Here is a 25,639-nt window from a genome sequence, read left to right on the forward strand (position 1 = left end):
CCATAATAGACATGCAGATTAGGTAAGACATGAATTATCTGTGTATCTCTGGACTTGTGCCTCATTCTATTAGAGAGACTGCACAACATTTTCATCCCTTGTTCCATGTCACGCAAACTTTACTGTCAGGATGATTCGTGTGTCGGAAAATGTGAAAACAAACCAAAAAACCAACAACAAAAAGACTGGTGTGGCGTGAGACTATTCTCCAATAAACTTGTTTCCTTCTCTTCTCCCTCTCACTTTCATTTTTCACTGTATTGACTTTCCCTCGCTGGTTGTTTTCATGCCTCTGTTTCTGCAAATATGCAGCCCTTTCTCCCCGGATCAGCATCATGCTTAGCCCTGTGCTGATTATATTATGATACTGTTTGGATCTGTCAAGTTTATTCCCTCTAATTTTGCAAATCATGTTTCAGGCATTTCATGTGTAATTACAAAATGTGCTTGAGCCAAACCCAAGGCCACACTTCTTCTTCTTTTCGCACAGCATCGCACCGACACCATACCATAACATAGCAAAGCCTTCCTATACGAAGTCAATGCCATTTCCCACTGAGCTTTCCACCTGGATGTGTTGATTATCTTACATTACTTCCTGATAATGCTTACCAGTTATGACACAAACGCAATTCATTGTGATTACAGCAAATACTTTTCACATTTATTCACTCCAAAACAAGCTCTTCTTTCACAGAGCGTGTTGGTCAAACAGCAACATAGCAGTCATGAGGGGGATTCAAACCTGCAGCCTGATGATCCAAAGTCAGTGCCATTTCCCACTGAGCTATCCAGCTGGATGTGTTGAGCCCTCAGGCCCACAATACTATTATCTTACACTTCACTCCCTGATAATACTAACACAAAACAACTCATTGTGATTACAGCAAATACTTTTCACATCTTTTTATTATAAGAAAAGAAGCTCTTCTTCTTCTGATCTTGTTGTCTCAGGAAACATATTAGCTATGAGTGGGATTCAAACCCCCAGCCTCCTGCTCCAAAGTCAATAGCATCACCCACTCCCCTATCCAGCTGGATATGGTCAGTTCTTAGCGGCACCATATTAATATCTTCCATTCCATTTTCTAATTATAATGAGACAAAACACAATAAACAGAACTTTGGTGTCATTACGAGTCGTTCCGACGAAATTGGATCCAGCCGAGAGCCACGTATATCCATATAACATGGGGCAGTAGAATGCAGCCTCTAAATACCACATGAATGAATGAAATAAAACCCGTTTGTTTCACCAATATTTTGTTATGATACGCTAGTGCTATTCTCCTCTGAGTCCGGGGGGGTTTTACCTATTATCAACATCCGGGGTCTGTAGGTTGACCTACTGACCTCTGACCTGGATGATGTCATCTCCGACCGCTGCCCGGCTCATTCTGATAATAATGATTCCACTTCGGTATTCGGGTCCATTTTTAGCGCAACTAGCTGGAGATTTAGTGAGTCCAGGCTGCGGAGAGGAAGCCTGTGGAAGCTGAACTTCATCCAGCTGCTCATTTTGTTCTGACAAGTCGGAAACACGCAGAAACGAACCGTAGTATTAGCAGTAGCCAACAAGCCGCGCCGTGCCGCGCTCAGAGATGACATCATCCAGGTCAGAGGTCAGTAGGCCAACTTACAGACCCCGGATGTTGATAACAGGTAGGCTAACCCCGGACTCAGAGGGGAATAGCACTAGCCTATCAGAACTAAATATTGGTGAAATGAACGAGTTTCGTTGCAGATAATGTGTTATTTGGAGGCTGCATTCCGCATATCTGGGTGAGTAAATGATCGTATTTTATGCTAGAAATAAGGTCCAGATTGTAAAAAACAAAAATTTGCCTTTAAGGACGCGGGTTCAATTCCCATGTTCACAGTGATTACATCCTGTCAGTACCCTGTCAAAATTTCTGCAAGGAAATACTTTGACATGCAGTCTTGTGTTTGGAGGATGAAAGCACCAGTATAACTGAAACCTTCAGTCTGTGGTCTGTTTAATATTTTTGTAATTAAGATACAATCTATCAACATTTTAGACTTTTGTCCCACATAAAAAATGTCTTTATCCCACTTTCCCACTTTTTTTTTTTCTGGTCAACCTACCTAATGTCAGCTGGAGTTGGTTGGATATGCACAATAGTTGCATGAGAAAGATCTGTGGTTGGCCAAAGAGTTGCCAGTGTGCATATTTCAATTATATACATCTATTTCATAAAAAATATTCACCTGATGTGTGCACATTACTGCTGTACTTTACAAAAACTTTTATGTGTCACCACAGATGTAGACTGGTAAACAGATTCCTCTTGGTTAAGGGTTGGGGTCAAAAGGTCATGGCCTATTAATAATGCTATATTTACTGTCTAATAGGTCACAACAGCTTGACAGTCATTATTTATAAAAGCTTGTTTTTTTTCATTCTGATAATCCACTGAATATGTATTTGTCCTCCATGTTAGTGTTGTAAGATGTTATTGGAGCAGTCAACTGAGCCGCTGAGTTGTCTTCACATTTTGTGGACGGACATAAAAATAACCATAATATGTTACGTTGCGGTATCACACCGTGTTAAAACATCACGGAGTGCAGGAGGAGGAAATAAAGGAGCTGAAAAGCGAGGATGCCAGAAAGCCGCTGGAGCTGCCTCGTCAGCTGGATGTGTGTGTTGATGAGGGAATTACACCTGCTGTTAGTCTTACACGCTGGTAGTCGGGGGGTTTAGCGGGAGCAAGCCGAGAAGACTGCGAGCCGGTGCCAGAGAGGGATTATAGCTTTGACATGTGTGTAACCGTGTGTGTGTGTGTGTGTGTGTGTGTGTGTGTGTAGGTGTGTGCTCACAGGGCATATTTTCCTGTCTCGCAGGCCAAGGCCACAAGATATTCAAGGTGCTCACTCCTCAATGTTCAGACATTTGTTAGCAATTAGCCCCGGCCACAAAACCAACTTTCAACAAAACACAGAGACCCTCCCTCTCCCACTCCCTCTCCCTCTTCTTTTTTTTTTTTTTATCCTGTCCCTTTTCCAGTCCCTCCCTCATTTTCCAGTTTCTTTGTTCCCCTCCCATCTCTCTCACTCTGCTTTGCTCTTTCTTTTTCTTGCCCTTCTTCCTCCCTCTCCTCCTCCTCCTCCTCCTCCTCCTCTCTCCCTCCCTCCTTCTCTAAACTTGCACATGGTTTCTGTCTGAGGAGGTTTAGTTTTCTCAGGCTCTGGATGGGAGAGGGGTGATGCCAGAGAGCTGCTGCAGGCAAACACACATGTCCAAAAGGTAGAGGAACTTTGTCCAGCTTCCTTTAGCATTGATAGCCTCATACAGCAAGAAGACTTGAGATAATCTGTGCACACCTTTTGCCCTTATGGGCTGACATCTAGTGCGGCTTCATCCTGAGGCGTTCCTCTCCATTTTTGTAAAGCTGTGGAAGTCATTTCATTTTTTGGGGGGGACCTTTTCATTTCTTTGGAAATTTGGAGACAAGTGGAAAAAATGTTGCAGCAGGAGTGATTTTGCTGACAGCTCAAAGGTAACTTGCTGACAACCTTTGCTATTCCTGGACAAGACTGCAGCATCACCGCCATCATCATCATCATCAAGCTGAGCTTCAGGAAATTGGACAAGTTTTTTTTAATACGGGATTCTTGAGCCAGGAATCATGAAAGGTAGAAAAACCTCTTTACTACATCCTTCCTTTCCCTTTGAATGCATAAAAAACTTCTCTTACTAATGACTGGGTGCATTTTCTTATGTGAAAAATACTTTAAAGTGCAGCCAGGAACTGTATCTGTCATGGTGGCATGCAGGCAAGCACCTGCACAGGGCACAGGCGACCACATGTGTTTCTCATCTGAGCAGAAACTTGGACGAGTGGATCCTGAGAAAGTGTCGGCTTGTTGTTCTTGGACGTGAGACTTTGATCAGTCAGCTTTAAGTCTCTATATGTGTGTGCGTGCACACCACAGCCCTGTTTCATAAAACATAAAATGTTCCCTAACTCTGCCAGCCTGCCGCAGATTGACTTAATATCCCCCTTTTTAAAAGATGGAGAGTGAAAACATAACATTCGAATTTGAGCGCTTTCACAACACGGCATGAAAGGGGAGCTGCCAGTGCAGAGGCTGAGGCTCATACATGTTTCCCAGACATACAGTGGGAGAAGTGAAAGGCTGACAGAGATGAGAGGAAACAGTAAGAGAGGATAACAGAGAGGGAATGAAATGAAGCAGAAAGAAAATCCCACATGTGGGTGAACAGCTTGGAAAGATGTTGAGAAATGCTGACATACATTGGCACATGATGGATTTTGACCTGTATTTATTATCAATTAGAAGTGAAATATCACAGTAGCTACAGTGATGTGTCTAAACTTGGTGTTGGAGGTGTTAAGCTGCGATTTCCTAATTTGCTGAGTGATGATTGTTGTTGTTGTACTTCAGCGCTCCACTTCCCACAGATCACGTGCCAGTCTTGTGAATGTGTTCAGTGATGTGATGCCTGTGTTTGTCTGGGTCGTGCCTTAGTGCCTGTGATGTAGCCGAACTGAGATTAGACCATGTGCCCCCATTTGATGAACTTTTGTCCCAGGGTCTCACATCTCCTCAGGATATGGGGAGGTAGATATTTTATTAATATTAATTCACTGACTCATTGTTGTAAGTTATTCACTTTTTTCTTTTAACCAGGAACCCCTTCAAGGATAGGGGTCCATGGACACCACTTTGCTTAAACCACTTTCCTTGATCTAACTAACTAACTATCTAACTAACTAACTAACTAACTAACTAACTAACTAACTAACTAACTAACTAACTAACTAACTAACTAACTAACAGTCGGTTCAAGAGCATCTACCAAATAAAAAATGTATTATTATTATTATTATTATTTATTATTATGTTATTTGTCAGCTGTTTCTTTCTTTTTTTTTCTTTTTTTAAGTTTTTCTTGGGAGGCTTTCATGCCTTTATTTACAGTGGTTTCATGTGCACAGGCATCTAGTGTGGATTCAAACCATCCTTTACAAGGTTCTTGTTTCAACAAAGTCAGTGAGAAACAATACAAAGTAGTTGGAGACATGCAGCATTTTAACCACTTTCTGAATCTGCCAGCGAAAATCAACGGTTGCTGGCTAGAAATCAGAAGTTGTTTTTATCTGATAACTATAACCAAGATTGTAAGAAATCTCCTTGCCATACAAGAATGAAAATCAAAAATTTACTTAAACTGTCAAGCTAACTTTATTCACTAAATTAAATGAAAGTCATCTGCCCCCCAAAATGAAATATAATTCTTCAGAGAGTTTATTCAGCTGTCTGCTTTTGCTCATACTGACGTCACATTACAAAGCATGAATATGAACTTCTGCTGTATTGAATAGATATTAGCATTTGTTTAACCTCTTTTATGTGGATTTTTATTTATTTATTTGATTTAATGCAGTTTTTATGTTGAGCAAAGCTGCCATGAACCTCAGGATGACACAGCAAATTAACTCCAAGAACATACACAGGACATCCCTCAGCCAAACAGCGCAGGAGGTCTGTTAATGTGGTCTCCAGTCTTGCTGAAAACGAGTTCAACCCAGACCGACCAGAACAAAACATGCTGCCTCATACATTCCTACCAGGGCTGGAGGAAGAGGTGGAGGAGGAGGAGGTGGAGGAGGAGGAGGAGGAGGAGGGGGCTCGGAGAAGAGGAAGGCAGTGGAGAAGGGGGGAAGGTTAGGAGACAGGTGTATGGTTGGCAAAGGACAAGGAAAGAGTGACTGAAGGAAGAGAGTGAAGAAAGAGGGTTTTTCTTGTTCTTAATGCCATTTCTGCTGTGGCAGCAGCTTTAACCGAGAGTCGTAGCGTCTTGAATTTGGACTGAGAGGAGATCGAGCCGCTACGAGACTATCCTACCTACGTCATATCGACTCCTTTCTACTGAGTCCATGCACTTTTTTGATTTATTTTTCTCACTTGGCGTATCTTAATGTTTCTGCTGGATTTTTTCCCTGTTTTTACACTAAAACTATACACATAAAAATGTTGAATGTGCAGCAACTGGATACGTGTTTAAAAAGATAGAGGTGTTATTATTATGGTGAGAGGTCGCTCTGTATTTAGATTGGTTTTAATCCCATTTCATGTAGATGTTTTGGCACTTTGATAACATTTAACTAACTATAAGTGACTCCTCTGGTCAATATTGTCGTTTGTTTTCCTTCCAATCAAAGGAGATTTAAGCTAGCCTAGCCAATGCTATCTGGACATTAATGCCATAAGGCTAAAGCTGTGATTTGAGGTTGATTGTCTAGGTAACTTTTGTTCAACTAAAAACTTCCTATTTACATAATTTTACATAATTTTGAACTCATTAACTTTTTTTTAAATGAATGTGTTCCAACAGAACAGCTGATATGTTAGCAAGCCAATGTCGAGTGATGGTTTATGACAAAATAGCTTAATTATGTATCTGTCTGTAACTGATGACAACTAGTGACAATAGCAATCAAACTAGTTTTTGTAATGCATCTCGTGGTAATTCAATCAATGACCATGAGCTAAGCAGATTATAGGGCCATCAAGAGATATGTTCTGTGTTTTGGTGCAGAAAACCGATCCAAATTAATGCGTCAACACAGTACCACCCATAGCCGATACGTTATCTATCTCTATCTCTGTGGGAAGTTTGCCTACGATGATGATGTGAAATTTGAGGGCGAGTGAAGAAATACCAAACAAAGCATTAGAGAGTATTGTACACACCCTTTGGCCCTCAGAGTCCTGTAAACCCAACCAGGCTTTTCTGCGTGTCTCAGGCTGGCTATGCAAAGCGGTTTAGTCCAGAGAAAACATGATGCGTTTATGGGATTGTGACTCTGAAAATCTCCCGTTTCACTGCCAGGCCACAAAAAAAGAAGCATTCCCCTTGTAACGGCTTGTCTATAACTTCAGCTCTGCAGGCTGCAGCAACACATACCAGGCGTTAATAGTTTGGTAAGGAGACCACACATTCTTGTCAGAGGGTATAGCCTACCTAAATGACTTGGATGAGCTCAGAGATTTTGGGGAGGGACTCGTTTGTGGTCAAGACCTCCACTCTGGTCTGGAGTAAGGCCCATGACTCTTGGTTTTATTTAAAACTGGGATTTAAGGAGGACTTTTCTGGTCAAACTCATATGACATGTTGAATCTAAAAGTGTCTTAATAATGAGGGCATCACAGCGACGTACAGTAACCTGGTGGTGAGGTTAGAGGAAAGTGGCGCTATGTACCGAGGATAACACTTTGCACAATCCCCTGTCGAAAGCAAAGTCACAGAGGGGTGATGGAGAGAGGGCGAGGGTGGGGAAGGGGTTTGGAAAGTCCAAAACCCCCTGAGAGAAACCACCACAGAGGAACCACAAACATAAAGTGGCGCTGATGGTTAGCTGACTCAAGAAAAGGCCCTGGGTGCTGCGTTCACAAACGTCTGAGGGTGAAAGAGGATGGAGGGGGTTACAGTAGGAGGAGGCTGCTGATTGACTCCATGTGGTTGAAGAGCAACATCCTGATATTTGTTGTGTTTATTTTTGTAACTTCACTCGGTTTAAACTTAAAGCCCTGCAGTCACTTGCCCGTAACCTTGTGTTTAATTCTGTAACCGATACCTAGGCCTATATACAATCGCTTGTACACGTATCCTTATGGAACTGGTTAGAAAAGCTCTGTAAAGCAGCCTGTAACATATCTGCCCGGTTGATATTTTCATAGGTGTGGTGGCTGGTCACTGTAACGTTGCCTTGATGATTTTGTGGTGAGTTAATTAAGCGTTGTAGAGACAAGACGTTGGAGACTCATGTAAAGACGTTTTTCTATTCTTATGCTTAAAAGGGTGTGGCAAATTCGTTGAAGTTGTGTCTTGTGACCTTCAGTCTGATGCTGGTGGTAGTAGGTGGTACAAACACTGAGGGAACTAATAGGGAACAGCAGGTGGATACAGGGAATCAGGTGACTGGAAAGTTGGGGCGACTGCAGGTATAAGGTCAAGCCCATTGTGTTCCCAAAGGTTTTACTAAGGTTTTACCTCTCTCTTCGCTGCAGGACGGAGAAATATAGAAGACCGTTTAAACCTCCAGCCATCAGGCTTTTTAATTCTTCTGCAAATGGTAGACGAGATGACAGACAAATGAATTTCCCTTTGGGGATTAATGAAGTAATTTGTATTTGTAGATATATACCAGTTAGCTAGGTTGTTCACATCAGGAAAATGTTGGTATATAGAGTGGTACACAATGCCTACAAGTGTATGGACATAAAATAGATTGGGTCATTTGTCCCTAGACTGTTTTTCAGGATCAGGATATCAATCATTTGTTCCAAACTGAGGGAAATCTTAGTCATGTACCAGTTTATGGCATTAGTTTATGGAAGGGTTTTCCTGTTTCATTCTGACATAAGGTCTGTAAAGATCTTGTTTTCTTGTTGTGGAAAGAATTGACCATTGGGATGAAGTTGGGATAAACTCCAACTGCAAAAGCTTGGCTAATTGTGGAAAAGTGTGATGTTTTGGTATCCACATACTTATGTCCGTGAAGTGTTATTCTCATCTCACCAGTCTTATTAGTCTTATTTGTGTTCAGTTCGACACGGCCCATGAGCATGAACTATTAAAAATCAAAGCAATTTAATGGTATTTTGCAGAGAGCAGCAGTTTATTTTCAGTTCAGCAACCTTGACCAGCGGAGCCGAGTGGTCAGCTGCTCTGCAGTTAATTTGCAAAACAAAGGAACCAGTTGTCAAAACAGAATTTAACAGCCGTATGATATGGTTTGTCAAAAAGAGTTTTCCAGGCAGATTATGAAGAGATAGCAATTTCCATGGCCTTATTGTGCCTTTTATTGAATTACTCTCTGTTCAGGATTGGGAAAGACTGGTGGAAATGTTTAGTAGAGTTGGATTTTCTTTAGCACATCCTTGCTGTATATATATTTACTTCTTCTTACAGCTAAGTGCACATGCACTAGCTGCAACCAAACATTTCCATTCACTGTCTCCCTCTCAGTCTGGATAAACAACTGAACAACCAGGTCTAGTTAGATCCATTTAGGCCACAAAATACATCCACCCAATGGCACGCCTGGTCTTAATATATTTATTTAAAAATATTAAAAGTAATTGCACATGTTGAGTAATTTCTTCCAGTCACATTAACCTAAATCTTAATACCCACTCATCCTATTACCTACAGTATATCATCTTTCCAGATCAGAGGTTTAGACTGACATGCCATATAGGGAGTGATGTTCCCTTTAAGTAGTGAGATGGAAAGTTAGGGTCGGGGGGGGGGGGGGGGGGGGGGGGGGGGGGGGGGTGGGGTGATGTTGGCATGTACTGTAGTTGGGTCTGAGTTTCAGGCTCGTGATCAGGGTTTGTTTCCCGTCACAGATCTTTTAATTAATCGCTTCTGCATTAACCGTGACCACAACTTTCCCTAATCTTAACCACGTGTTTGCCAAACCTCAAGCATGTAACATAGGATATACAGTACTGTACATCATACTCACATCTGTTTATATGTATGTATGGACCCAGACTGGCAGGTCGGGCTTAAGTTTAAGTTGTAATTTGAAACATTACAGTAAGAGTGGTTACACATAAGCAGTGTTTTATAATAATGATAATGAAGTAATACATAAAATAACCAACTAATTTGTGTGTGGACAGAGAATGTACTCAAATAAAAAAGTGTATTTTAGGTTCATACACTGATTCAGACTGAACCAAATACATATTTAGTAGTTCCATCATGTTTTGCCATGACCTGGCTGTATAGGTACGACCTGATGGAGCCGTGTCGTGCTGCTGTCAGATCGGCTCAGCTCTGCCGTGTGTGTGTTGGACGGGTCGACTTCCTCACTAACGAGACAGAAACCAGGGTTTTTTTTCCACAGAGAGTTTGAAAAACACGAAGAAAGGGAGAGAAGAAGAGCAGCAAGGAGAGAGGGATGGAGGGGAAATATGACCAAGGAGCCAATAAATATATTTGAGGGAGGTTATTGATTGTGATGTTTTGGAATTCCAGCTTTGCAATAGAAAATTATGTGCTGACAGTGAAACATCTGGATCTAACTATTTTCATACCACAGAAGTCCAAAAAATGACAAGAATTCACTTTTCCCACAGAAATGTGTTTTAATCAGGGTGGGAAAGCTGAGTAAAAGTCCACATAGTGTTGTGTTATTGTGATACCATACCACAACCCTACACAACCGCACTGCACTCTCAATACTCAATACTAGTCTCACTGCTACTACTGAAACTCATACTGAAACTCTGTGTTTGCATTTTTAATCTCCATGTGTCATTCTTCTCTTAAAAAAAACTAAAAAAAACTGGTGAACAAGTTTGTGATCTGATTTTAAAGGAGTGGAAGTTCATTTTTTGGCCACTTGGGGGCCAAAACTGGTCAGCGACTTGTTTGCTAACTGGTTAAGAAACAAAACAATTTTTTCTGGTCAGCTAGCAAAAGGGAGTCCACAATCTATTGACCTTGTAGCTCCATGTTGTTCACCACCTATAGACTCTAACTTTGTCTGTCTGGTGTTTGTTGTTGGATGGATTGGACAATTAATTTATTTAATCTTTTCTACTGAGAGCTGCTTAAAATGAGGTTAAAGTTGCAGGTTATAAAACCAAAACAATGAGCTGAAAGAAACAGAAGTGCTCCACAGACCTGAGGGGAACGACAGCATAGATCATTTTCACAGTACGCTACATCTTACCTTTTGATCAAGTGTGCTTAGATGGAAACGAGTCATCATGTCAGTCATTTCTTACAGTATGTAATTGTTACCATTACTGCTACAGGTCATTTTATGTGACCTTTTGACATGACCAAGTCTCAGCTCAAAGCACCAATACTAGATAAATCAATCTGTCTAATCCTGGAAGAGTTTGTGCAGATTGGTCTCTCTGAGATGTTTTGACAACTTCGGAGCATCAACTGACATTTCTGCTGCACTTTTCTATTTTTGATGCACTTTCTTAATTGCAGTCTTTTTTTTACCTTCACCTCTCCTCTCTCCACCGCTCCTCTCTCCTCCCTCCATCATTATGTCAGCAGCCTCAGTGTTTTGTGACTTGTCCACCCAGACCTGACTTCAGCTGTTCCACCAGGCAGTGACTCATATAAACATTTGCCTCACAGTGACGTTTGCAAGTCAAGTTTGTTCTATCAAAACTTGTGGAGGTACTGTATGTTTTCTTTCTTTAGTTTAAGCCAAATCATTTGTGAAAGCAAAACCTGCGATCAAAACCTAAACCTGATCCTGTTTGTGTCATCATCAAATCATCACCCTTCTTGAACCCGGTTATTAACTTCTCATAGTGAACAGAGATAAACTGTTGAAGTATATGTGCAGTAGCTGAGAAGTGGATAAAAATGCACCGAAACAGTCTGGACAACAACTTTGTGTAAGTTAATAGATGCAGAGCAGATCTTCGTCGGACATTGTGTAGCGCTACCACCAGCTTCATGACCTTTAAAACTATTTTTCTCTGGCTCTCTCTCCGTCAGCGCCCAGACTTCCCTCTGTGTTGAGCTGATTATGTGGTTAACCGCAGCAGACAGTTTGGTTTCAGAAAGACATGGAATAAACAAAAAAAAGTACATATATATATCTTCTGACAGCCCAAAATGAACTGTAAACTAGTAAATCCAACAACATAGTCTCCACAAATGCATTGCTTGTACTGAGAGTTACTCAACTGAAACACACAAATACGATGGCCTCAAGAGCTCCACATTTAGTGGTGCAGGCACAACACAAAGGAAGTGTCTCCAGAGGAAAACCTGGATGGGATGCACTTGCAGGCATGTTAAATAATGCACTCTTATTGTTTAGTCAGTGGTTTTAGTCTCAGAAGTCTCCACTTCAGCCACTAGGGGGAATTGTGAAATGCACATACGTAGATTTCGTGCACCTGCTGCTGCAACCACTGATGTTGCTCCTTTTGGAAGCAGGAATAAGATTACAGGATAAAATCAGATACTATGATCAGATTATATGATGTTAGTGGTCAGATGGAGGCCAAGCCAAGCAGCCGACGCCACGAGTAAAACTGCTGCAGTAGATTTTTCCTCCGGTGGACTGGTGCTTTAAAACATCTGTCTGGAGTCAGTCAACACATTTTCCACATTTTCCACAATAATTGTGAAGTCAAGTATATTCAGGTGCAGAGACAAAGTAAGTCTTCAACATGTCCACATACATTACATCATATGGCAGCCTGACATTGTTAGCTTAAAGGCTGCAGCTCCTTTTGGCAGCATCAGCACAGGAACGCGTCCAACTGTCTCTCTTCAGCTTGTCAACAACCTGCCAAACCCACGTTTCCCTGCATGCGTCTCAGCGAGTCCCCGGTTGCTTTTCCTTCAGAAAACCAAACTCCCCGAGTGTTTCCGTTTCCCCCAACGTCAAGCTCCACGACTGCAGGCCCTCAGGTGTGGGGTTTTGAGTGGTGCACAGTTAAAATGACATGTTGTATAGAGTCTGCTGTTACATACAGTTATAAAAACATGACGTTGAGTGTAGTCTGAGACTTTAAAGTAAAGTAAACTGTCTTTCCTTGGGTTATTAAGTCCTCTGGTTGTATTCTGTCATTTGTACTTTGTCTGTTTTCAGCCTTTCAGCGTGTGTTGACAACCTCCCTAGACACGTGCACACACAACACACACACATACACAATACTCTCAGCACACAAAGCTTCAAACCTTGCTCCACTGAACAAAAACAGGCATTTTTGTTGTTGTTGAGACGACAGCCTCAGAGTATTCAGAGGGGGAGAAGTGAGGCAACTGGTTTGTATGATTTACAACAGGAGTAATAAAACTTGTCGGTGGCTCCGGTACAATTTGCTTCAGTCAGTTCAGTTCAGCTCTTCTAACGTTTTGTTTTGTTTTGTTTTGTAACCTTCCTCTCTCCTCTTCTGTTGGCAGACAACTATGGTGGATATGAAAACCAGCTTTTCAAAGGTAACGATCGATGTGTCAACCAGTTCATTATACACGACTGTCGCTTATCGATTGAATCTGGAGGTCAGTTTGGTGGAGAGCAGTAAATGAGTCTGGTGTTAATCCATCTTAATTACAACTTCATGCGAAGTTGAAAATAACATTTACATTGACATGCAAATTGCAACTTTGAATAGGAAACCAAAGAAATGTGTTATTAAACCTCAATTTGATGGATGTTGTGCTATAATGTCAACGTATAATTACCGTTTCCTTTTCAGATTAACTTTACATTACACAATGATCTTGAGTAATACCTACTATCCATCTGAAATGACATAAATGTGGCATTATAATGATGATATCCCGTCATATCTTAACACAGTTACAATTACATGCCATTTATAGGGCTGTAACTCAACCAGGATGACAAAGACCCATATGCTGTTGATTGCAACTCTTTGTTTTAAGTATTTAAGAGTAGTTTGAATTGTCATGAGAGCAAACATTTCAAAAAGTCCAGTTTGTGTTGTTTCATATTGTCATGTTTGCATGTTTTCCTCGTCTTGTTTTCCAGAGGAGGACTTCACTGGAGAGGAGGAGGAAATGCCTTCATTTAGAGGTGAGGGCCATGTACACATGCGCAACAAGTCCAACAACAACAAACAAAGCCATTCGTATCAACAGTGACATGTTATGTACACACAGCCATGTGTGTTCACGCACGGCTCGAGCGTGAATGCCTGAGTTTGACTTTTCAATGTGGCTCCACACAACTCGGGTTCTTGTTTTCATCTGATTTGCATTTTTTCCATCTCCTACGATACGTCTGCAGGGAGGTTTGGGAAGATGAGTTTGACAGGACCAGAGTCAAAGAGCACTGAGAGAAAACCTTAAAATTCAATAATAATCCCTAATGACACACAAAAACTGTGTGTGTGTGTGTGTGTGTGTGTGTGTGTGTGTGTGTGTGTGTGTGTGTGTGTGTGGACATAACTGCACGAGAAGTTCAAAATGAACCCAGGAGGTTCTTCGGTTCTTCTCTCTTGACTTGCTTGAGGGTTTGTTTGAAACCTTGGTGATTCCTGAGCGCTCATGTTTCTCATCCCATCTGACTTATTTTTAGATGCAGCTGCAGCATCACTAGAGTAAGGGGAGGTGATGCTTAAAGGAATAGTTCAACATTTTGGCAAATTGGCCCATTGCCGTAATCCCTATAGTTTTAGGAGTAGGTTCGTTACCATTAATTGTCGGTGCAAGCTGTTTTTAGAACGGCGGAGCAGCTGCTCAGAGCTACGCTACAGAGGCTAATGGGATTTCTTGGTTTCCCTCATCAAACTCATCAAATACACAATCCAACAACTCCAAAACGCTCTGGTGGACAAGTTGTGACCTGCACATTCACCACGATATGAGATAGTAACAGAACGTTACCAGACAGAGTTGTTTTATAGGTAAATTCATTCAAAACCGCTGATGCGCGTTCCCGTCTGAGGCAGTTTTTCGGCAAGCAGTCCCTACATTTGCCTGGAAAACAACTCTGTCTTGTAACGTTCTGTTATTATCTCATAGCGCGGTGAATGTGCAGGTCACAACTTGTCCACCAGAGCATTTTGGAGTTCTTGGATTGTGTATTTGATGAGTTTGATGAGGGAAACCAAGAAATCCCATGAGCCTCCGTAGTGTAGCTCTGAGCAGCTTGCGGCTCTGCTCCGCCGTTGCACCGACAATTAAAGGTAACGAACCTACTGCTAAAACTATAGGGATTATGGCAATGGGCCAATTTGAACTATCCCTTTAAAGCTCAGAAAATAGGGTCTAAATTGTAATGAGTCTGATGAGTTTTTGTGTCGTTGTTGTACCTTCTCACCTCTCACATGTATTCACTGTGTGTCCAGGTCGAAGCAGAGGAGGCTGTGTGAGGTGTCAGCAGAGCCACTCACTTCAGCTCGCTGTTAAAGTCCTTTACGGATTCGTTGTGTTCCTCATCATCACCGTGGCAGTGTTGGCATCACTTGGTGAGCTCAGTGTGACCTAACATTTGCAGCATAAAGTCAATTAGTGTACGGCAAAATACTGGGACATTTTTAAGAAACATTTCAAGCTACAAGTTACAAGTAGGTTTGCAATGTGAAAAGGTCAGACTTTGATTTGTATGTGTGTGTGTTTGTCTCGATAAAACAAGGTCCATTTAACTCCCATAGATCAAATGAATGAGGTCCTGGCTCCTGTGTGCCACGTTTTACCTGACAGCTGCTCCACACCGACAGATGCTTTTCACATTAACGTGACTCTTTTATTGGGTTTCAAAGCCATAAATCTTTATCTTTAACCGCCACCCTGGGACCTCAGATCTCAGAGAGAGAGACGTGGTAGAGTGATGCAAAATCCACACAACAGACAACACACACACACAGGCATACTGTTTAAGGTTGTATTCACATAGCTATACATATGCACAGAAGGGTAATAAAAGTCTAGTGTTGTGCAGGAAACATGTCGACATACTGTAGCTACATGTTCACCGAGGTTTGTCACATCCACCACTTTGTCAAATCTGTTGCCAAAAAGCATTAAGTACAACCTTTTACCCATAAATCCCCTTGTTGGTTAGGTGCTCCATTTCCTAAAGCTTCCTGTAACTGTGATATATTTGCGATCAGCATTTAGCTACAGTATTGTGCAGAGCAAGTTGTCTGAGGCAAACACAACTGTGACTTGTGTGTATGTCTAGATTAGTAACAGTGATGTCCTTTGTACACGGGCTGAGTAATACACACATGTGAAACCTGTTTCCTGGAGATGAAGTTCAATTATTACTAAACAGTTTTCTTCATTACGTTGTGGTGGCGACATAATCACTAGCTGGCTTTTGTTCAGTGGCAACATGTTTTTTGGAGCGAATCAAGTGCTTCATTTATAACTTGCATCAGAGTCGCAGGAGGTAACTGGGTCTCCGAGCTGTGGTTGGGTTTGGGGAAACAAAAGCTCTCTGGTTACAGTTAGGGAAAGATTGTGGTTTTGTTTAAATGTAAATAAACACATTACATCACAGTTAGAGTTAGATGATTCGTTCCAAGCGTAAATCAGCATTTACGAACCGTCATATTTGCCAACGGGCATTTATAAACAGCACATGGCATGTCAGTGTTTCGTAACGCTTTATACATAGAAACAGAGCTCAGCTTATGTTTTTTCTCAAATTACAGCCCAGCTGTATGACACCAAAGCACCGAACAGCTTAGTATCAACAGAGAGAGTATTGCACTTGGCTGTAACTCCTAAACTGTGCATGTGCTCGAAGAAAAACACTAATCTTTGATTTTCCATTCCCTGAGGAAACATCTGTTTTACAACAAATACTTTCCTCTGCAAAGATCTGTGAGGTGACAAGTTTGGACTGAAGCAATTTTTAGCTCTGTGCATCACTGCATGAGGCTTTTCTGGAGTGAAATACATTATGTCAACTCATTGCATATAAAATATTTAAAAATATACACCACTGGCAATGCATGCATGCACAAAATGTGGCGTGAACCATGTTGAGCATCTTCACAGCAGCTAATTGAGTGGAGCAGGTAATCTGTGCAGGAAGCATGTGGAAGTATTTTTATATGCAAACACACTGTGGATCAGACCTGCATGAGTCCCCAGAGGCAAAGACTAGGAGGCTGAAAAAGTCTGCAAACACACTTTATGCAAACTTGCACTCGCAAAAAAACTCACACTCACTAAATGGTTGTTGCTCTCATGGGAAATATGTTGGGGCAGTGAGACATACCCAGCTGGCCAAACCACCATCCATCAGCGTTTGTTAGCTAATGAAAACATAATGTGTTTTGATATCAGGGCTTAAATGACAATTTCCTGTTTTTGCTCCTTTAAATACTTCCTCTTTCCTGTTAACACCAAGGTACTGCTGATGTTAATCATATCTGTGTCCACTCAGCAGTATTTATACATCCATATGTTGTTGATGTTTTTCTGCTTAGAAGTAACGGTTTAATTTCCAGTGTCGTCTCATTTCTGTTTTGAAGTACGAATCCTAATATCTGGAACAATGTTGTGTTTTAATTCCTGAACATTTTATTGTTTGTTTATCAACCTCACTGTGTCTCCAGTGTTCAGGAAGGTCGACAGTTTGTCCGAAGAAGAGTCCGTCTACCACACGAAGATCAACAGAGTTCAGCAAGGAATAGACGGTAAAGCATCTGGATTGACTTGTAATCAGTTTATGTCTAATTTTAGCTATTGTTATGTTCCCTCAGCAGGACATGTGACAACAGCAACAGAACATGATGAATACATTTTATAACTTAATTCTTTTAAACCCCCCAAAAAGCATAAAATAGCTGATTTCTGATATTATTCAGAATCATAAAAACATGTACCGGTAGTTTACTTTGGCCCTTAAGATTGTTCATCGTTTATTCTTGTTTATTCTCTTCTGAACACCTCGAGGACTTCTTATCCATGTTTTTTGAGGGCATGCATAAGTTCACCGTGGACCGTGGAAACTTGGGGAGCTTGCAACCACCTAATGACTTAGTTAAATTTGGTAATGTTCCCGTTCACTCAAATGCTCCTGGCTTTGTAAACTCTGTGCACTCTGCACCTTGTTTTTAAAGGTAATTCATGAAGCATACAGTAAAGTCGTCCAGATGATGTCATGGGACCTGAGAAGATTTCTTTTCGAAAACACACATGGTTACCAGAGGTTTTTTACCCATGCTGATTCATTGTATCTGTTTCCTGCCTCTTTCCTCTCCTTTCTCTCAGACCTGAGCTCCACCTCTAACTGCTCAGGCTGTCTGGATGTGACTCTGTACAGTGAAGAGATCAGCCGGCTGAAGAGAGAGTTTGAAGACATCCAGAGGATGATACTGGGACAGGAGCAGGTACGTCTCTGAGAAGTGTGGCCAGGGTTAGTAATTAGATTTAGGTACTGATGCTGTTTCTTGTCCACTCACGTTACGTAGGATACTGAATGTTTAGTTTCACTAGGTGCAGGGGTGCTGGTCCTTGTAGTTTGGTTTTCAGTTAGTTAGTTGTCTTTGTTTCCTTTTCTTTTGGTAGTTGATCATAACAAGAAATAGCTCCCAGTGAGCCCTCTTTATGTTTTATTCTGTTTTTGAGTTGACCAGCATCCCCCGGCCCTCTTCCTCAGTTGGTTTTGTGTGTTATGTTACCCCTTTTCCATACTCAAATTACCCTGCCTATTTCACCAAGGCATTTTGTGTTGCGTCCCTTTTTCCCTTATAGAGCCAGGGTCGTAACACAAAGACAACATCAAACAACTGTCCACAACTGAAATGTGTTAAATTTCTAAAAAAAATAAAAAAATAAAAAATAAAAATAAAACACAGAAAAGCAGCACCCATCACTTCTGCTCGTTGCCCCCCTCCAGGTCCTGGACCAGGCCTCCCAGGCCCAGGCCACCCTGAGGACCACCAGCAGCCGGCTGATGCGCGACATGCAAAACCACATCATGTCAATCAAACTGCTCAACCAGTCGCTGGAGAGATACATGGACCAAGTGGAGGGCTGGAAGGACGTGATCGAGGAAACTGAGGAGAAGATGAAGACTATGAGTGAGGATCAGTACGACATCAAAGCCACGGCACAGCAGGTCAACACTACGGTGGCTCTCAGGTGAACGAGGATCTCACAAACACATCATATACAGCGTTATACTAAGACTACATGTAGGTATCGGCTGCCTGATACACTTAACTTTCAGATTTCTTTATTTCTTGATCATGAGCACATTTTTAGCTGAGTCATTATTGACACAATCTCCAACCCAACATGCAGGCGCCCTAAAGATTATAATCATTTCCAACTAACTTTATCATGTGTTTATTAACTTCCAGTAAACTGACTGAATGGGGAACGTAATCAATGGCCGAGAGCAGGCAAGAAGCCAGCTTCATAGCCACAACTGCAATTTCTTTCACAATCCGCATATGCAAACCATTATTTATGAAGGCAAAGTACAGTAAGAAAAACAACTCCTGTTTGAAAAAGGCACAGCTGGGACACATAACGCTGATTCAAATCTGAAATGTGACTGAGTGGGTTTGATTGAATTTGCAATGTGTACATGATTAGTTTACTAGAAACTGTATTTTTACCTCATTATTTCCTGTTAACAACAGGGGAAAAAAGCATTTAGGGAAAATATTAGTGATTTTCTGTCTGCTTTTTGATAGTTTGTGAATGGAAACACAGGAGAGCATGTGAAAAAACCATGCTAAGGCTCTGTGAGCTAAATGCTAATGTCAGCATATTACCATACTGATGTTTAGCAGGTAATAGTCAACACAACAACACATTAAGTTAGAGTCTACCAATATTTGCCAGTTAGCATAAAGCAAAGGTACAAGATGGTAATGTCATGAAATGTCAGAGAAACAGTTTGTTGTGACATTTCACTCTAAATCAAAAAAGGTTAACCTCTTGGAAACACTAAAGGAAAAGTCATCAGGAGTCAGAAGAACAATCATTGTCTGCACAAAACTGCAAACATGAAACAGTTGTTGAGTAATTGGACTGTCAAAGAAGTATTTTTTATATCCCCTGGTCCTTACAGTACATGTTCTGTCTTTCCCTCTCCTTCTCCAGTACGATGTGGATAGACGCCCTGCAGAGGAAAGCAGACGAGGAGACTCTGGTCCTCCAGAAGTTGACCAGCGACTGGCAGAACTACAGCCGAGTCCTGAGCGCCATCAAATCCAACTCGAGCGTCACCACGCAAACCGTGCGCTTCCTCCAAAACAACATCGTAGCAGATCACCAGAGGATCGCCATGTCCACTGAGGTGTACTATGATCTAACTCAGCAGGTGTGTGTGGCCATAAAACTAGAACCAATGTATATTTTCATACCTTTAAATATAAAAAAGGGAAGGGGAAAAAGAGCTACAACATGTGTCTGTGTTTTCTCCAGGTGATGAACCTGCAGATGCAGCTCGACAACGTGACGTCTTTCATGGATGAACACGAAGAAAACATGCACGACCTTCACTACCATTCCAAGTAATCCACATACAATTTGTTCAATTACATTTACAAGAGCACGGGGTAACATTTTACTTGACGCCTATCTCTATAATACATTATAACCATACCTATAATGAGGTATAATGCAGTTATAGCACTGTATAACTATAGTTATAAACACTCATAAATGATCATAATGCTTTATAACAATAATCATAACACACTATAAAGCATTTTATCATGACTTATAAGGTTAGGTTTTATAATAGGTTATAATTGTAAGTAACTGGCTGACAATGCCCACATCGATAATTCATTATAAATATAGTTATAATGTGTTATAATTGGCTTATAAACGTGTATAAGGTCTTAGTATTATAATAGAGTTATAATGCTCTATAATGTTTTATGCTTATTGTTATAAAGTCTTATGTGATTTATGAGTGTTTATAATTATGGTTGTACACGTTTATAAGCCAATTATAACACATTATAACTATATTTATAATGAATTATCGATGTGGACATTGTCAGCGAGTTACTAACAATTATAATGTATTATAATACCTTATAAGTCATGATAAAATGCTTTATAGTGCGTTATGATTATTGTTATAAAGCATTATGATCATTTATAAGTGTTTATAACTATAGTTATACAGTGTTATAACTGCATTATACCTCATTATAAGTATGGTTATAATGTGCTATAGAGATAGGCGTCAAGTAAAGTGTTACCGAGCACGGTACTACATTGACTTCCTTCAACCTTTCATCCCTAATCTCTGCCTTAACCCTTGACCCTCAACCTTTGTCTTCAGGTACTATGAGAACCGCACAGGCGAGCGTTTCTCAGCCCTGGATGGTCGTCTGAACTCCATCGAGATGGAGATCGACACCGTCTCCTCCAGCATCAACGCCACCGTCACCCACGTCCAGTCCATGTACAAGTACATCAACATCGAGAGCTCGTCCTGCCAGGGCCGCATGAGCCGACACACAGAGGATCTACAGGTGGTAACCACAGAGGAACCAAGAATTATCTTAGAACATATTTCTGATGGCCAACAGTCTTTTCGACCCATGTTTTTGGATATAAATGATTGACAGGGACAAATATCTTTGCCATCAGTCTGCTATTGATCAAGAACAGCACACAGGCCAATCGCTTTACAGCTGCTGCAATCTAAACAACGATCTATGGCAAAGTACACCCACTGATAGTGTGATACTTCTGTATTTCATCTCACTGACCTCTACTTCTCTTCTTTATCTCCTTATTACCCCTCTTCTCTTCACCCTCACATACTTTCTGCAGAACCTGAACAACACGGTCTTGTTGCTCCTCCACTTGGCCGACACGCTGAGGCAACAGAACATGTTGTTAAATGTCCGACTGGATGTGGACGTCAGGAACCTGTCTATGGTGATGGAGGAGATGAAACTAGTGGACGTTCACCATACTCAGCTAATCAAGAACTTCACAATAGTAAAAGGTACAGTACCGTAAAATTTGGTGTATAAGTCACACTTTTTTTCCTTTTTTTTTCATCTAAAAAGTTGGGTGCGGCTTATACACCGGTGCGACCTGTATAGACCATGGTAAATGTCAACCCCGTTTAAAACTGGTATTAACAGCGTTCTCAGTGATCAGACTGCAGTCAGATAGACCACTTGAAAGTAGGGCAACCAGGGTGCATTGAGGACGGATTGTGATCCGATGGGCCAAACCACCTCCCGGAGGTGGTCGGGGTCGCATTGTGACCACATGTGTGTGAACACAGGTGTAAATGGTAATGCGTCCTGTATCCGCATACGACTACGCGGGCGGAACGGCATTTCCAATGACGATAATTAACGAGACTCATTTGGGCCCGCCATAGTCTCCGACATAAAATACTATTATTGTTATGGTTTTTTTTTAAACCACCGTCTCTCATCTCTGTCATTCAGCCCCTCCTCCTGCTGGACCCAGTCTCATGGAACACTATAACGCACTATATCGCGCTAAATGTAGGCTACAGTGTTTAATTACCCCGCAATCTCTTTTCTTTTTAAATATAAAATAACAAGAAAGAGCTACACCGCAGCACAGAAACATGTGGAACCTGTATAATGTTTTAATTACCAAATAGCAATAGAAAACCTTGTTTTCCCAGTTTGAGGCCCTCAAAAATAGACTGCGGCTTATATACCAGTGCGACTTATATTCCGAATTTTACGGTAAATATTATATCATGAAAGATAAAGTCTCATCCAGTTCTTTTTAACTTCATCTCACTGTCTTTTACCAACAGGTGCTCCTGGACCACCGGGGCCTAAAGGGAATCGTGGTGAATCCGGTTCAAAGGGGCCCATGGGACTGACTGGGAGCAAAGGTGACCGAGGCCCCATCGGAGGCAGAGGATCTGCCGGAGAGAAAGGACCTCTTGGTGCCAAGGGAGCACAAGGTGAACCAGGTCCCAGCGGCAATAGAGGAGCAGTAGGGGTCAAAGGAGCTAAGGGGGCCCTCGGTACACCAGGGCCGCGTGGTGAGAGGGGTCAGAAGGGCGACGTGGGCCCCGCTGGTAAAGACGGAGTCCCAGGACCTTCGGGGCCTCAAGGGATCCAGGGTCAGGCAGGACTACCGGGCATCATTGGGCCAACGGGACCGAGGGGAAAACCAGGGCCAGCGGGGCCACCGGGACCCCCAGGAACCCCTGGACCCCCAGGGCTGCCGTACCCCCACGACCGGATCAACACCCAGCAGCAGCAGACCGCGGCGCCCGCTGCGGGGTCCAAGAGGCAGTAGAGACATGGACAGAAACATGGACTAGAGACGATCTGTCCAGAACAAAGACCATTAAGAATCTGATACAAACTGAAGAAATGTCGTCCATTGTGACTGGAGACGCAGTAGTCCACTCCACTCGTACGGGATCGTCCAAGACAATGGAGAACTTAATGATCCAATGCCACAAATTGAACTGGAGTTGGGGTTTGAAAAGAGGCATTCCCTTGATGCAATAACACGGCCACATGAAATGAACCAAGGACTGCTACCACAGACTATAATACAGACTATTACATTGTTGTGGTCTTCATACAACATATGGATCTCATACTGTTATGTATGTTGATGGGTCTTTTCTTGTATTAGACCCAAATACAACAGACTTTCCAACCTGTTAGTTCATACAGTATATACAAGTTACAAAGTACAGAATGTGTTTTCACCAGAATTAAAACCTTACCTTAGATGATGATGAGATTATTAGGAATGAAGGAATAAAAACAAATCTGTTAAATTTGGACGCCTTGCCTAGTTGAATGTACTGGAAGTAAAGAATGTGTTTGAGGTTGTTGTCACGCCACCAAAACCTCACAGGGTATAATGAACTGAAATAGGGTTGTTAACCACAGATTTGGACTAAAGTGGTATTTTCCCATACGGACTACTCAACTCAAAGGTTGACATCCATGCACTGCTATATGGGCATGGGGGGAAAAAATGACATTTTGACATAGCCTTTTCTGGTGGATAGCACTTTATAGATTCTTAGTGTAAAGAGTAAAAATCAAAGGTTGGATGCTTTTTTATTTTGGCTTTTCAGAGCAGGATCTCTGAAGACTTTTTACACTTAATGGGCAAAACTAATGATCTGTATTTGACAAAGTTAAGTAGCAGATTGGAGCTGGAGGTGTTTAGCCTAGCTTAGCATAAAGGTTGGAAGCAAAGGGAAACAGCTAGCCTGGCTCTGCCTAGGTCTTACTTATTAACACATTGTATTACACCAACAGAAATGTAAAAAGAACAGTTTCATTTGTGGTTTTGGGAGGAATGTTGTAGGTTTTTCTTGACATGTTAATTGCTGCTAAAATCACAAACTGTCTTTCTATATTTTCCTTATATAAAGTACAAACATCATATAACATGGCCATTTGAATGATATGAGGTGTCTGGAGATTGAGTCAGGCTATCCATTTCCCTTTGTTTCCAATGTGTTATGTTATGCTGAGCTAAGCTAATTGCCCCCAGCTCTAGCCTTGTACTTTATTCACCAACAAGAGAGTGGTATAGAAAATGGTGAACTACGACTTTAACAGTTACGAAGGCTTAAGGGTCAATGAAACTTATTCGACCATGCTGGTACCAAAGTAGCAGTTTGTTTTCCTGCAGCAACAACAACAAAAACATCTTTATAAACTTGTTTTGGAGTCTTATGATACACAAATGAATAATCATTTATATCTCCTTAAAAATGGCTTTTCTAAAAGGGAAACATTATTTTTGTATAAACCTGTGTGTTGTAATGAAATGCGACTGGCTTGCATCGAACTTCAATAAATGCTTTTTTTTGTAACAGTCCCAGTCTTGTCAGTATCCTACTGTACCAAAGCAGGCTGCTATTGTGGCCCTGTGAAGGGAAAGGGAGTGGTTTTGTCATTAATTCAAAACACATGTCAACCCCTCCTGTAAAATTTTTGAGGTCTGCAACCACTGCCTCAGAGATATTCGATTGTCTTGGTTTACCCTGTTGTTTTAATATAGGTACTCCGCCAAAAATGTGGCCTGTAATTTACATGTTGCGGTTCATAGAATAGAGAAAAGCAAAGGGCACACGAAACGTTAACATCAAGATGGCACGACTCACTGAAAATCACCATCTGTGATATTAATATGTGACACGGATTTGTGCAGACGTGTTGTTGCAGAAAGTAGTTGATAACCTTCCTGCAGCAGCTTGTGGCTACGGCCCCGATCTCCTGCTGATGATACTTTCAGAGCAGTTCTCTCTTTCACGGGGCTGGAACATGACAGGCCTTGTGGGATGTTGGGGAAACTGATCTCCAACAAAAACTTCCTTTAAGAGTCCACCCAAATCCCTTATTCCTTAAGCCCCTATGGCTGTTAGTTATGAGCACGGAACATTTGCTCCAAATCACGCACTGTTCTCACCTCAGGACCCCGGAGCAAGAAAATATGGTCGATTCCTCCATATGTCTGATTTGCTTACTGTACTGTATGTCGTGTTCTTCTTCTAGAAATCCTTCAATCTGACGAGCATCAATTCTCTGCGTCTCCCTTGTGGGTGAGCGAGACCTCCAGCAGACAAATATTTCCACATGCGGAGCCAGAGGACTGTTAAACTGTTGCGAGACAAATTTGCAGGGCACAGTACCACAGATGTCACCACATCCAACACACAGAGACACAGGGAGAACATAACAGAATGAGAGCGAAAGAGAGGGCAGACAGATGTAAACAATAACCAGTGATTGACGATATACAATATATCCATCCACCCTCATATGCACATAGACACAAAGCTGTACAGCTATAGCTAAACACAAAACAATGAAAACTTGCAGACAGGAGAGACCTTTGAATGTTTAACTGGAAGAAACCGTGAATGCAGACGTTAGTTGGCTTTCCATTGCAATATTGTGCAAAAGAGAAGTGACACAACAGTGAATAATCTGTGTTTCCATTGAGTATTGAGTTTATGCAAGGCATGTGTTTTCTCAACTCACAACATAATTTCAATGTTTCCATTTTTTTTAAATGAAATTCTATGTTTGCTTTACATGTTTTAGTTTGCATTTTGAATTGTGCTTCATGGACCTATTGATGAGGTTTGTCTGGCACAGTCTTGAATGGAGCTCTATATATGACGTCAAATGA

General features: G+C 41.5%; 1 protein-coding gene across 1 annotated transcript; it reads left to right on the forward strand.

Annotated features, from left to right (window-relative positions):
* Positions 1-3,224: 3,224 nt before the first annotated feature.
* Positions 3,225-24,251, forward strand: scara3 (scavenger receptor class A, member 3). Its single transcript, XM_084000630.1, has 12 exons — positions 3,225-3,657; positions 12,959-12,994; positions 13,551-13,595; positions 14,872-14,991; positions 17,095-17,175; positions 17,753-17,871; positions 18,381-18,625; positions 19,598-19,817; positions 19,922-20,010; positions 20,796-20,988; positions 21,293-21,470; positions 22,272-24,251. Exons 1-12 carry the CDS (start codon positions 3,651-3,653, stop codon positions 22,763-22,765), a joined length of 1,827 nt encoding a protein of 608 aa, XP_083856756.1. The 5' UTR covers positions 3,225-3,650; the 3' UTR covers positions 22,766-24,251.
* The last annotated feature ends 1,388 nt before the right edge of the window (positions 24,252-25,639 follow it).

Source organism: Trachurus trachurus (genome assembly GCF_905171665.1).
Source record: "Trachurus trachurus genome assembly, chromosome: 24".
NCBI lineage: Eukaryota > Metazoa > Chordata > Actinopteri > Carangiformes > Carangidae > Trachurus > Trachurus trachurus.